At 40.3% G+C, this 13,435-nt stretch overlaps 1 protein-coding gene across 2 annotated transcripts in view; it reads right to left on the bottom strand.

Moving 5' to 3' along the window:
* vps41 (VPS41 subunit of HOPS complex) overlaps positions 1 to 13,435 on the bottom strand; it is a 255,020-nt gene that overhangs the window by 149,140 nt on the left and 92,445 nt on the right. For both annotated transcript variants that reach the window (XM_041189684.1, XM_041189685.1), the window contains exon 5: positions 1,851 to 1,925. In XM_041189684.1, the coding sequence (XP_041045618.1) occupies positions 1,851 to 1,925 (75 nt within the window). The remainder of the gene's footprint in view (positions 1 to 1,850; positions 1,926 to 13,435) is intronic.

Raw genomic sequence — 13,435 nt, 5'->3', positions numbered from 1 at the left:
CTACCCGTAGAGCAGAGTCCTGTGTCACAGAGCTGCTCAGGATGAACCCCCGACAAAAACTACTGCATCTTTCCAAACCTCCTTTGCAAAGACACATTCCACAAGGAGGTGAACAACTGTCTCTTCTCCACCACAGCCACCTTGAGGGAAACGTACAGAGGGGGAGAGACTCCTGGCATGTAGGAAGGATCTGACGGGGAGAGCCTTTCTCATCACCAGCCAAGCTACATCTTGGTGCTTGTTGGAAAGCTCTGGTGATGAGGCATTATGCCAACTGACTTTGACAGTCTGCTCAGGGAACCAACAGTCAGGATCCACCATCTCCTTTTCCCACAGGGCCTCTAGGACATTTCGTACTGATCACTGCCTGATGGACTTGTGGTCAAAAGTGTTTCTCCGCATAAATTCTTCCACGAGGAATAGGTGGTTTCAACTACTTGGAGCGTTCCACGGCAGTGTGGCCAGACCCATCATTCGCAACATGGGGCAGATAGAACCTCAGCACATAGTGACACTTGGTATTTGCGTATCGAGGGTCTATGCACAGCTTGACGCAGCCACCTTTGTGTGGCTATCAGGATAAGGGTGATATTGGGCATGTTTTTTCTGCCTTTATCTAGAGGCTTGTACATCACGTCCCTGCGAACACGATCAATTTTCGACCTCCAGATAAAGCGGATGGGTGATTGCCACTGCACAGGAGTGGGGAATGGGCCAGACCTGTACCATGTACAGCAACACTGGGTGCCTCACATCTGATGACCAGGTTCTTACCCACAATTGAGTGTCGCTCCCACATGCCCAGTTTTCTTTCCATCATAGCCACTTGCTCCTTCCAGTTTCTAACGCATCTCCTGGTCCCTCCGAACCATATCCCCAGCACCTTCAGGCAGTCTGACTTGATGGTGAAGGGGGCAAAGGATTGGTCTGCCCAGTTCCCAAAGAATATGGCTTCGCTCTTGCCACGATTTACCTTGGCTCCTACGGTCAGTTCAAACTGGTCACAGATCAATCTGTGCACCGACAGCGGATTCGAGCAGAAGATATTGACATTGCCAATCCACTTAATAAATAATACAGAACTCTCAAATGTGCTTGAGCCAGAATGACTTCAGAAGAAATTCAGGTCATTTGTCTGGCTGGGCTTTCTTGCTCCTTTTTAAATTTATGCTGCCTGTCTCTCATTAAGTTACTACTATGAAGGTGCATCAGCCTGAATAGATTCTATTAATTTATACATTATTCATTGATAAGCTGCAAATAGTGCGAGATATTTAAAACAAACACATTAACGATTACCTTAAAGTGGCAGCCAGGAAAATTTCCACATTCATACATGTAAGTACTTAAATGCAAAGTTTGCAGTTTGTTGTACCTTAAACCTTGATTTGCTGGTAGCTATATGTTACATTTTACAGAAGTTACTAAGAGCTTTGATTTAAAGATCTAATACTGCATTAGAAATATGCTGGCACCACATGGTTTCTTGATAACTATACTCAGTAACAGGTTGTTTAAAAATAATCAATTGTTTCTTCCTTCCAAACGCTTCAAGGTTCAATCTTATAACAAGCCCATTGATCATCATTTTCCCAAATACATATATACACAGAAGTTAGAACACACTGGAAAATTAAACTATTTCCTTAATTCATTTCTATTTAGTGACTAGTTTGTACTAGTGAGGAAAAATACAGGAAGGAGCAGGGAAACAGGGGAAAATGCGGCAATATCAGCAGGGAAATGGGGAAAATGCACCAACAGCAACAGGGCAATACAGGAGATGTAGGAAAACTACAGGAACATAGCTGCAGGAAAAGATATAGGAAATAAGTTATTACAGCTCCTACCTTGCCATCTTCTGAACAAATCCCAATATGCTCTCCACTTTCATCCAAACTAACTTGATTCACCTTCACAGTGCTCTGAAATGCAGCAATTAAAGCACAACATGTCACTGCTCTTTGCGTCATGAACATAGATGTTGTAGTCTTATTAGACAGCTGTTCTGGGCACTCATAGTAAAGGCAGATGCAGGAAGGAAACATGAACAGGTCAAGAGAATGTTTTACAAATATTAATAAAAATCTTGAAGCCCAAGTTAACAGTACTCAAAATCAGACAAAAATAATCAGACAATCAGACTAATCAATTGTGTGCTTAAGTAACACTGGCAAACTTAAAATCCCACCATTGCAGTTTGAGAATCTGAATTTAGATTTTTAAAAAATCTGTAAAAAGAATATTGATACTAATAGACTGTGAAAGCTGTTGGATTGTTATTCAACCGGTTTACTAACATCCTTTAGGAAGGGAAGCCTGCAATTCTTAAACGTATCTGGCTGAAATGACTCAATTTTGACACCAATGTAAATTATTTTTAACTGCCCTCTGAATTGGCCTGGCAAGCCACTCAGTTGTACCAACCCATTGGGCTTTAGGGATGGGGCAGTAACCATCAAACTGATCATACCCACATCCTGAAAATGAACAAAAACAATTTGTTCCATAAAGTAGGCAATACTATTCCAATAGGTACATCATGAAATAAATGTCTGCTTGTTTTGCAAACAATGGAATAAACTGATCACACGACATTGAATATAGGCTTTATTCCCAGTGGAAAAGGCTCAAGGTCATGTCCTGAAAATATGATTACTCTCTTCAGCACAAATATTATTTGTGATTTCTGTTGGAGTTACCCCAAAATGGTAAGTGGGCCAATCAAATGCATGAAAGATCTAAATTAGGAAATTTTATTTTATGATGACTTAACAGACTGCAGCCTGATAGCATGGGGAAGAGGAGAATTTTTTAAAAAGCAGACTGGGATGCAGTTAGTCATTGAAGAGACCATGTCAACATTTAAGAATACGTTAGATTGGCATATGAAGAAAAGGTGTGATAAACAGATTAGGAACAGGCTGGGAGCATAAGATTAGGACAATGCTCATATCGAAGATAAACATCAAAATGAACTGTTTGGCATGGGATAGCACCATATAACTTTCTTCCACAATTTTGGCCTAGGAATGGGGAAACAAAAAAAATGCCCAGCTTCCCATATCTCATCAGTATCTAAAAACTCTTGTTTATAAAGTGAGTGATACAGATAGGGGTGAGGAGAGGAAGCTTTCTTCAGTGTGATATTTACAAAATATAAACATGCTGGGTACAGTTTTAACACAAAGTTCAAATGCCAATCCAGATGCCAATTGTACTAGTTTTGAGAACTTTACATTAACAAATTGGACTTGAGTAAAAAATACAGTTTCTAAATTTGTGGATGACACCAACTTTGGGGGGGGCGGTGGGGGGGTTGGTGGAAACAGTCAATACTGAGGAGGGAGGACTGCAACAAGTTAAAGGAGAACATTAATAATGTTGCAGAATTTGCAAATAATTGACAAATGAAGTTCAACACAATAAATATGAGGTAGCACATATTGGTCAAAAGAATAGGGAGGTCACTAACTACTTGAAAGGTGCGTGTGTAGGGTGGGGTAGCAGAACTCAGGAATCTCAGCACAAAAACACCAATCACTAAAAGTTGTGCAAGGCCATAAAAAAGCAAACCCCTGAACACTTGCCTATATTTCTAGAGGGATGGAATTGAAAAGTAGGGAAGTTATGCTAAACCTATATTGAACCTTGGTTAGACTACACTTAAGAGTGCTACAAGGATCTGGTCCCCATGTTGTAAAATGGATATAGAAGCACTGGAGAGTGTGCAGAGAAGATTTACAAAGGATAATACCAGAAACGAGTGGGTAAACATATCAGGAAAAGATGGAACAGGCTGGGCCTCTTTTCTCTTGTAAAAAATGCCCAGGAGTGACTTAATAGAAGTCTTCAAAATTAGCAAAGGCTTTGATAAAGTGGATACAGAAAAACGTTTCCACTTATGGAGAAGGGCCTAACTAGGGTCCATCAATATAAAACAGTCACCAAGGAATCCAAGTTTCTTGGGTAAAGAAACTTCTTTACCCAAAGAATGGTGAGAAAGGGGAACTTGCTACCACAGGGAATGGTTGAAGCGAATGGTATTGATGCATTTAAGCAAAAGCTAGACAAGCATATGAAGGGGAAGGGAATAGAGGGTTACAATGATAGATTTAACTAAGGAAAGATGAGAGGAGGCGAGAGGAGCATAAACACTGGCGTGGACTGGTTGGACTGAATGGCTTGTTTATGTGCCATATATCCAATGTAACTCTAGATTTTTTTTTAAAGTTTCTGCTCAAACTCATTTGCATGGTGCGAATGTAAAGCCTGCCTTGAGGCAGTTCAATTGAGCAGCATTTTACTAAGCTTTTTTTCCTCAAAATTGTTTTTAAAATACTCCTTGCTATATCTAAATATGATCTTTTGACCTTGGTGCAGTTTGATTAACATAATTGAAATGAGTTTATCACAAAAAATAAGCATTTTTAATCACAATGTCAATTCACCACCTTAGAATAACATGATTTTAAATTACTAAAATGACTAAAAGGATATAAACCATTTCTTACTTATATTTGGGGTACCAATAGTCAGTTTGTACTAAATCTAAAAAAAAACCATTTCTATTAGGATCCTTGCACCAAAAAGAGCCAATTTAATTTTTAAGAGTCTCCTTGAAGCCCTGTGAATGAACACAATTAGCAGAAACTCTCAGTGGTGGTTAATTAATCTTGGGGATGTGGCCAGTTTGTAGGCAGGGCCAACTTTTTTTTTAACATTAGTGCAAAAGGCCACAGAAACTTAAGGTTATACTGAATATAGTTTGCACTTCCACAATTTTATCTGCTGGCTAAATTGTTTCCTGCAAATTGTGTTGTAGAAACCAGCACAGCTGAGTGGAAATTCTACCTTCTAAAAAACAGAATGTGCTCACAATTTCACTGCAAATGAAGAGAAGAAACCTTACTATAAAGATGCAATAAGATTTAGGCTCAACTCTAGTGCCATTCACAATTAAATTGTAACTCTTTCGAGTACAAACACGTTTCCATCTGTTCCTATTCAGATTAAGTTACATTGTTTCATAGTTTGCCATTGTGAGATTTGAACTCTTGATCTTGGGGTTACAAGCCCAGTACCATAACCATATGTGAATACTTTGCCTAATCTTACACACGAAGAATAGTCACTGGGATGAGATCCAAAGGACTGTTAACATCTGTGTCCCAAGCGTAAACTACACAGATTTACCTTGAAATGCTGATATGCTAGCACACGCTGAAGAATCTGGAAAGGAGTTAGATATAGCACAAGACAAAGAAGAGGATGTATAGCCAAGGAGGTTATTAGAATCCAATATTTTTCAGGGAGGCGTGAACGCAAAGATGAGTGAAAATATTCGTAAGGATGAGAATCACTGAATAATTGTATCATTTGGAATTTCTACATCCAAACTGGTTTATAATATGTTTGAAGAACTACTTTTCCAGTTTAAAAATAAAAGTGCTTTTTGTCAGATGGAAACAGTCATTGTGATGGGCATGTAGACCATTGCCAGTAATCATTTTTAAACTTGAAGTGTGTTTTTATATGCTCACGTTTTTTAAAGCTATGTAAAATATTTATCTCTACATGAGAAAGACTAATCCTATGTTCCTGTCTGCTTTTATTGTATTTTTCCTTCAATCATCTATCTAACCATTCCTGAATGCTGACATAATTTCTGCTTCAATCACTGCATTGCATAGTCCCACAATCTTGCATAAAAGAAGTTTCTGCTCCTGTCCCCTTAAATCCCTCACATTCTAAGTTCCCTTATTCTAGATCCCTCAATGACTGGAAACACACTGTTTCTATCTATCTTGTTCCATCCCTTCAGAATTTTAAACACTTCTATCAAATCACCCTTTACTCTGTTTTAATTAAAAGAGTGAATAAATGCATAAAGCAGGTGAAAAAATTTAGAAGGGATGAAATTATGTTTTTTTTAAACGAGACAGTATAATATGAAGGGAAGTTACCCGAATTTAATGTTATCACAGAATTCTTACAGTGCAGAAAGAAGTCATTTGGCCCATCATGTCGGCACTGCCTTTCCAAACAAGCAATTCACTTGGTACCAATCTCTTGCCTCCTCCCAGCAACCATATGCATCCTTCCTTTTCAGATAATCATCTATTTTCCTCTTGAATGCTTTGATTCCCTCCACCACACTCTCTGGCAGGGCATTCCAGCACTTGCTGCATGGCCATGTTTTTCCTCATGGCATTATTACTTGTTTTACCAATTACTTTAACTTCTGTGCCCTCTCATTCTCAATTGTTTCAGGAGTGCGAACAATAGGTCCCTATCTACTCTGTCTATGCCCCTCATGATTTTGATTGCCTCTATCAAATCTCCTCTCAGCCTTTTTTTCTCTAAGGACAACAGTCCTGGGATACAGTTCAAAAACTACAATTCAACACACACCCGACAGAAAAGCGAATCCAACACAAATTGACCTTAGAGTTCAACCGTGCCGAGTGGAGGACCAGCAATACAAGTGGCAAGATCTCATTGCAATGATGTTCTGTGAACTGCTTAAAACTGTAGGTCATTGTCTGAAATGACTGGATCTGGAATGCCATATGTGACAATTTTGAAAAATTTAAGGACTGCTTCCAAGATTGGACCATGAAGACGTTTAACATCAATCCATTTGGAGTAATAGTCAACAATTATGAGGAATGTCTTCCTCTCGGGTTTGAAAAGATCCATTCTGAGACATTCCCACAGTCTGAATGGAAATGAGAACAACATCAGTAGTTCCCTTGGCTCCTGGCGATGGATTGCACAAGTGATACAGCTCAAAATCATTTCCTCTAATGATTTTGAGATCCCTGGCCACCAAACACAATTGCGCACTCTAGCATAATACTCTGTAATGCCCAGGTGTCCCTGGTGTATTCTCTGAAGGATCTTGAGTCTGAAGACTCTGGGTATGACCAATCTCTCATCATAAATCAGCAAATCATCCACGACACCAAGATATCTTTGTTGCTTGAAGTATTGCTTCAGGGTGAGATTATTTGGAACATATTCTGGCCATCCACTGATGCAGTATTACTGAATTTTAGCACATCCTTCATCTGCTTTTTGTGCTTTTTGCACTTTATTTAGCCTTGGTGTTGCTGCTGGTAGAAATTTTGTGGACAATGAAGTATAGGACTCCACATCACCAATGAAATTTATGTCCTCTTGTTCAGGCTTTTCAACAGGAATGTGTTTGTTATTTTCATTGCTCAAGCTTGTCCATGTGTTCTGTGCTTGATGCAAACTGCCCTTCCCAGCAATGAACTTGAGCTTTCTTCACCTGCAGTTTATGGGAAATCTGTCAGGTTTTCTCATGGTTCTGTTGGATTCTGGTGATCCTGACTCAGTCTTAAGGGCTCTAAACCAGTTCAGAAATACTGCCCTGAATTCAGTTTGGCTTGGCCCCCCAGTTTGTCTATTTTATAGATGAGTTGTAGATCTGTGCAAGCTTTTCAGCTTAACAGTGAACACTCTTGGTTTTGGATCGCTTCCAAAGTTTGTGATTTCTCCTTCTTTCTACTGCAATTTAGCAGTCAACTGCCCTTTGACCTTCAGCCAAATGCCTCCTAGACAGAGCTTTATGGTCAATGGTTAGAGGGATTCATGCTTTAGCCACTGTTCAGTATCTGAAAGAACTGAAACTCCTGCTCCAGTGTCTAATTTGAAGTTTAAGTCCATTCACCATAATGTCTGCGCTCCAATAGTTCCCATTAGAACCTGCAATTCTCCCAAGAATGGCACTTCACTGTTTTGCATATTCAATTTGTTGAATGCCACATATTTCAATTGGTTTCTCCTTAAATTTCTGTATTAGGAGCTTTTTGCTGAGGCATACAGGTTTCAAATGTCCTTTCCTCTTACAAGAATAGCACTCTGCATTTTTGGCAGGGCATTATTTGCGCTGGTGCAGCTTTTTCCTGCCACACAAGAACACTGAGTAATGGCGGCTATCGCGCTCTCTTCGCTCTTTTCCTCTTTTTGAGTAGGTGCGTCGCTACTTCTGTGTCCTACAAACTGTAGTGTCAGTCATTTTTCTCCCTTTGCCTCAAATAAACAAACAATTTTGCTTTCCCCCTTCTGCCTGCCTTGTTAACTGCACAGCCTTCAATAGTTGTTAAATCTTCCCTTGACTGCAGAAAATCTGATAAAGTCTCCTCTAAGACGTCTACAACAATGCGATCCCAAAATAATTGGTCTTTCAGGGCTCCATATTCACAATTCTCAGCCAGTTGATATAAATCATTAATGAAAGAATCTACACTCTCTCCCAGTTGTTGGTTAAGTTTATTAAATTTGCTGTTTTTATAATGATGTTTCTTCTAAGGCTGAAGGCTTTTATAACCTCTTTGTATGTCGCTATCTCTTCATTTATGTCCTGTCTGTCCACTATGTCATCTGCATTACTACCTATGACATAGAGAAGGGTAATGGCCTGTTCCTTGCTAGGCCTTTCTGCACCTGGTAAACCTATGAGGCCAGTTCTACCACTTCTTGATTTGATCTGGGCCTTCCACACGGTCAAAGCACCTTGGAAAGGATAAGATATTCTCCATTGCTTTCCTTCACTGTAGCCTTTCCTCAAGTTCTGCTGGCATTTTTCCTGCACTGTCCTTGTCCTGCAGTCATTTCTCTTGCTGCTTTTTCCTGTCACTGGGCTCTTCCTCGGCACTTTTTCCATTGTCTTATCTGCTGTCACCATGTGTTATCATCGTTGTGAGTCTTAGATGAGGTTCTCTTTGGTCAGGATTGATAGAGACTTTTGGAGGCAAGGTTATTGTCAAATTTCACCTTTTATTGAACATTCTACAAACTATGTACAGTACAAGGCTTAACATAGAATTCTCTCTCAGCATACTTTATTGTCATGTGATCTTACATCACTTATGATGTAGACTGTCTGTTTACATATTTAACATTAATCCCTCTTAGGTGTGATGATTGCTAGGAAGCAAAATCACAACAAGCAACGAAGGCCTACAGCTTTGTTACTGATCAGCCCACTCAACCAAGATTTAACATTTTTAAATTACAAATGCTACGCTGTTATGTTTCTGAATTGAAGTCTTCCTGTCCTCAGCATAGTAACTGTTTTCAGGGAAGCCCACTTTGCATTACTTATTTTTTCTAGGCACTTACCAAGTCTTTACACAGAAGTCCCCATTGGTTATTTTACTCACAATCAATTCCAAGGCAACAAATCATGAGAGTACACCTTGGTGATCAGCCACAAATACACATCAAGCACCAGCATCACCCACGTCTCACCACAGTTTCTTCAGCCTTGATTGCCTTGCTTCTGGACTGCTATATCTCAGTACCCTCTACCAAACCATAAACTAAAATGTTGAGCTCCACCCTACTGTCCATCCCTTAAACTATATTGTTCAGCATCATTCTGCTCATTCCATAAGTAAACTTGTAATTCCCACTATCAACAACTTGTATTTATATAGCATCTTTAACATAATAAAACATCTCAAAGTGCTTCACAAGAACATTATCAAACAAAATTTGACACAGAGACACATAAGATGACATTAGAACAGGTTAAAGGATAAGTTTTAAGGAGCATCCTAGAGGAGGAAAGAGACTAAGAGAGATGTAGAGGTTTACAGAGGGAATTCCAGAACTTACAGCCCAGAGAATTGAAGGCACTGTCTCTAATGGTGGACAATTTAAAACAGGAATGCTCACCAAGCCAGATTTAGAGCAGCACAGATATCTTGGAGGGTTATAGGACTGGAAGAGATTACAGAGACAGAGAAGGGGCCATGGAGGGATTTGAAAGCAAGGGTAAGAATTTTAAAATTAAGGAGTTGCTTGACTGGGAGCCAATGTAGGTCAGCAAGCACAGGGGTGATGGGTGAACAGGATTCAGTGCGAGTTAGGACAGAGAAAGCAGACTTTTGAACGACCTCAAGCTGACAAAGGATAGAATGAGGCGGCAAGCTAGGAGTGGACTAGAATAGTCAAGTCTGGAGGTATGGAGGAAACAAAGGCATGGATGAGGTTTTCAGCAGAAGAACTGATACAGAGGTGATGTCACATCCAACCGTGTTAGAGGTGGTAATAGGTGGACTTAGTGGTGGTGGGTCTCAGGGCCATATATTACACCAAGGCTGTGAACTCTCTGGTTCAGCCTCAGACAGTTGCCAGGGAGAAGGATGGAGTCAATGGAAAGGGAGTGAAGTTTGCAGGGGGGCACCTGCGACAATGGCTTCTTGAGAAGACTGGAAAGCAACAAATGTAACTCCACTATTTAAGAAGGAAGAGGGAGAACGGAGAATTACAGACCTGTCGGTTTGACGTCAATAGTAGGGAAAATGTTTGAATCTATTATTAGGGTTGTGATAACTGGACATTTAGAAAAGGATAGTAAAATTGGGCAGAGTCAACATGGATTTATGAAAGAGAAATCATGTTTGACAAACTTGGAGTTTTTTGAGGATATTACATGTAGCATAGAAAAAGGAGAGCCAGTGGATGTGGTGTATTTGGATTTTCAGAAGGCTTTTGATAAGGTTCCACAACAGGAGGGTAGTAAATAAAATTAGAGTGCATGGGATTGAGGGAAACATACTAGTATGGATTGAGAATTGGTTAAGAGAAAGCAGAGTAGCAGCAATAAACATCATTTTCAGGATGGCAGACTGTTACTACTGTGGTACCGCAAGAATCAGTGCTAGGTCCACAACTATTCACAACCTATATAAATGATCTGGAGACCAATTGTAATATTTCCAAATTTGCTGATGACACCAAACTGGGTGGGGACACAAGTTGTGAGGAGGATGCAAGGAGGCTTCAAGGGGTCTTGGACAGACTAAATGAATGGGCTAGAACATCATAGATGGAATATAATGTGAATAAATGTGAAGTTATTCATTTTGGTTGAAAAAAACAAGGCAGCAGAGTGTTTCTTAAATAGAGCGAACTTGGGAAGTACAAGTTTCCAAAGGGGCCTGGGTGTCCTTGTTCATGAGTCAATTAAAAGCTAGCATGCAGGTGCAGCAAGCAGTTTGGAAGGCAAATGTTATGTCATCGTGAACGGATTTGAGTACAGGATTAAAGATGTCTTACTGCAGTTATATGGAGCCATGTTGAGGCCTCAACTGGAGTATTATGCACAATTATGGTCCCATTATCTAAGGGGGGATATACTTACCGAAAGAGTGCAACGGAGGTTCGCCAGATTAATCCCTGGATGGCGGGATTGTTTTATGAGGAGATTAATACGGCTGGGTTTGTATTCCCTAGAGTTTCAAAGAATGAGGGGAGACCTCATTGGAACTTACAAATTTCTTACAGGCATGACAGGGTGGATGTAGATCAGATGTTTCCCCTGGCTGCTGAGTTTAAACCAGGGGGCATAATCTCTGGATAATGGGTAGGCCATTTAAAACAGAGATGAGGGGGAATTCCTTCCCTCAGAGGGTGCTGAATCTTTGGAATTTTCTATTCCAGAGGGTTTTAGAAGCCCAATCATTGAGCATGTTCAAGACAGAAATTGATAGATTTCTGGAGACCAATGGCATCAAGGAATATGGAGTTAGTGTGGGAATATGGCATTGAGGTAGATGATCAGCCATGATCAAATTAAATGGCAGAGTAGGCTTGATGGGCCGAATGGCCTACTCCTGTTCCTATGAGAGGAAAGATGACAGCTGATTTGAAGAAAAGGAGAGAACCATTAGCAAAGTCAGCTAACACTGGGACCAGGAAGGGAAGCTGAGTGATTAGTATAGTAGGAATAAGGTCAACAGAGCAAGAAATGGGTCTCATGGGCAAGAAGAGCTTGGAGAAAGCATTCACTAAAGGCACGTGAGGAGACAGGCATCTATGCCGAAGTGAGATGGAGACTGAGTGAATAGCAAATTCGGTTCAAGTTGATAAGTTCTGCTAAGTCCTTTTCAGGTTTTAACTATAGATTAAGAATCAAAATCTGACATGCTACTAACCTCCAAGTAAGTTAGGTTAGCTTGTCAAGTAGACAAGTGCCTGGAGTGGCAGTTATCTGGCAATCACCTGAAAGCAGTTGGTTCAAGTGGTGTTAATTACTGTAGCAAGCAGCTAAAATAGCTAGTGACTCATCAGAGGAGATGCAATTGTCATGGTCCATGTAGGTACCAACAACATAGACAGGACAAAGAAGAAACTTCTGCATAGTCAGCATGAGAAGCTAGGTACCAAATTAAGAGGCAAACCTCAAAGATAATAATCTCTGGAATATTACCTGAGCCACATACAAATTGGCATAGGCCAAATAAGGTTAGAGAAATAAATGCGTGGCTCAAAGTCTAGTGATAGAGAAATGGATTTCAGTTTGTGGGCCACTGGCACCAGTACTGGGGAAAGTGGGGGCTGTCCATTGGGAGGTCTACACCTGAACCGTGCTGGGGCGAGTGTTCTTGTGAATTGCATAACTGGGGAAATAGGGAGGGCTTTAAACTAAAAGGGGGTGGAGTGAGGGATCAGGTTTGGGTAGATGTGGCAAATCAAGGGGTAGATTCAAGGCAGAAGACCATAATAGTAACATGGGAAATGAGGGTCATAGATTAGCAGGAAGGGGCAGAGAGATAAAACCTAAGAATACACCAATAATCAAGACTATATGTCACAAAGATAATAGAAAGACAAACCTAAAGGCTCTGTATCTGAATGCATGTAGCATTCATAACAAAGTAAAAGAATTGAAAGTGCACATCGAAGTAAATATGATCTGATAGCCATTACAGAGGCATGGCTGCAGGATGACAAGGATTGGGTCCTGAATATGAGGGGATATATGACATTCACGAAGAATAGGAGGCTAGGTAAATGTGGAGGGTTAGTACTGTTGATCAAGAATGGCATTGGTGCAATAGTTAGAGACGACCTTGGTTCAGGAGATCAGGGTGTAGAATCGGTTTGGGTGGAGATGAGGAATAGGAGGGGAAAGAAGTTACTAGTGGGAGTGGTCTACAGGCCTCCTAACAGTAACCACAATTTAGGACAAATTATACAAGAGGAAATATTGGGTGCTTGTGATAAAGGGACGGCAACAATCATGTTTAAGTTCAATCTACACATTAACTGGAAAAATCAGATTGGCAGTAGTGGCCTGAAAGGGGAGTTGAGAGAGAGTTTCTCAGAAAAGCACATTCTGGAACCAACCAGAGAGCAGGTTATATTAGACTTTGTATTGTGTAATGTGACAGGATTAATTAATGACCTCAGAGTGAAGACACCCCTAGGTAGCAGTGCCCATAGTATGATTGAATTTTACATCCAGTTTGAAAGGAAGAAGAGTGGGTCTAAGACTAGTATTTTAAGCTTAAATATGGGCAACTATGTAGACATGAAAGCTGAGCTAACTGAAGTGGGATACTACGCTAGGGGATAGATCAATGGAGAAGCAGTGGAAGATATTTAAGGGGAT

This window comes from Carcharodon carcharias, chromosome 6, assembly GCF_017639515.1.
Source record: "Carcharodon carcharias isolate sCarCar2 chromosome 6, sCarCar2.pri, whole genome shotgun sequence".
Taxonomy (NCBI): domain Eukaryota; kingdom Metazoa; phylum Chordata; class Chondrichthyes; order Lamniformes; family Lamnidae; genus Carcharodon; species Carcharodon carcharias.
The sequence above is the reverse complement of the archived record's forward strand: the minus strand, read 5'-3'. Positions and strand labels throughout refer to the sequence as shown.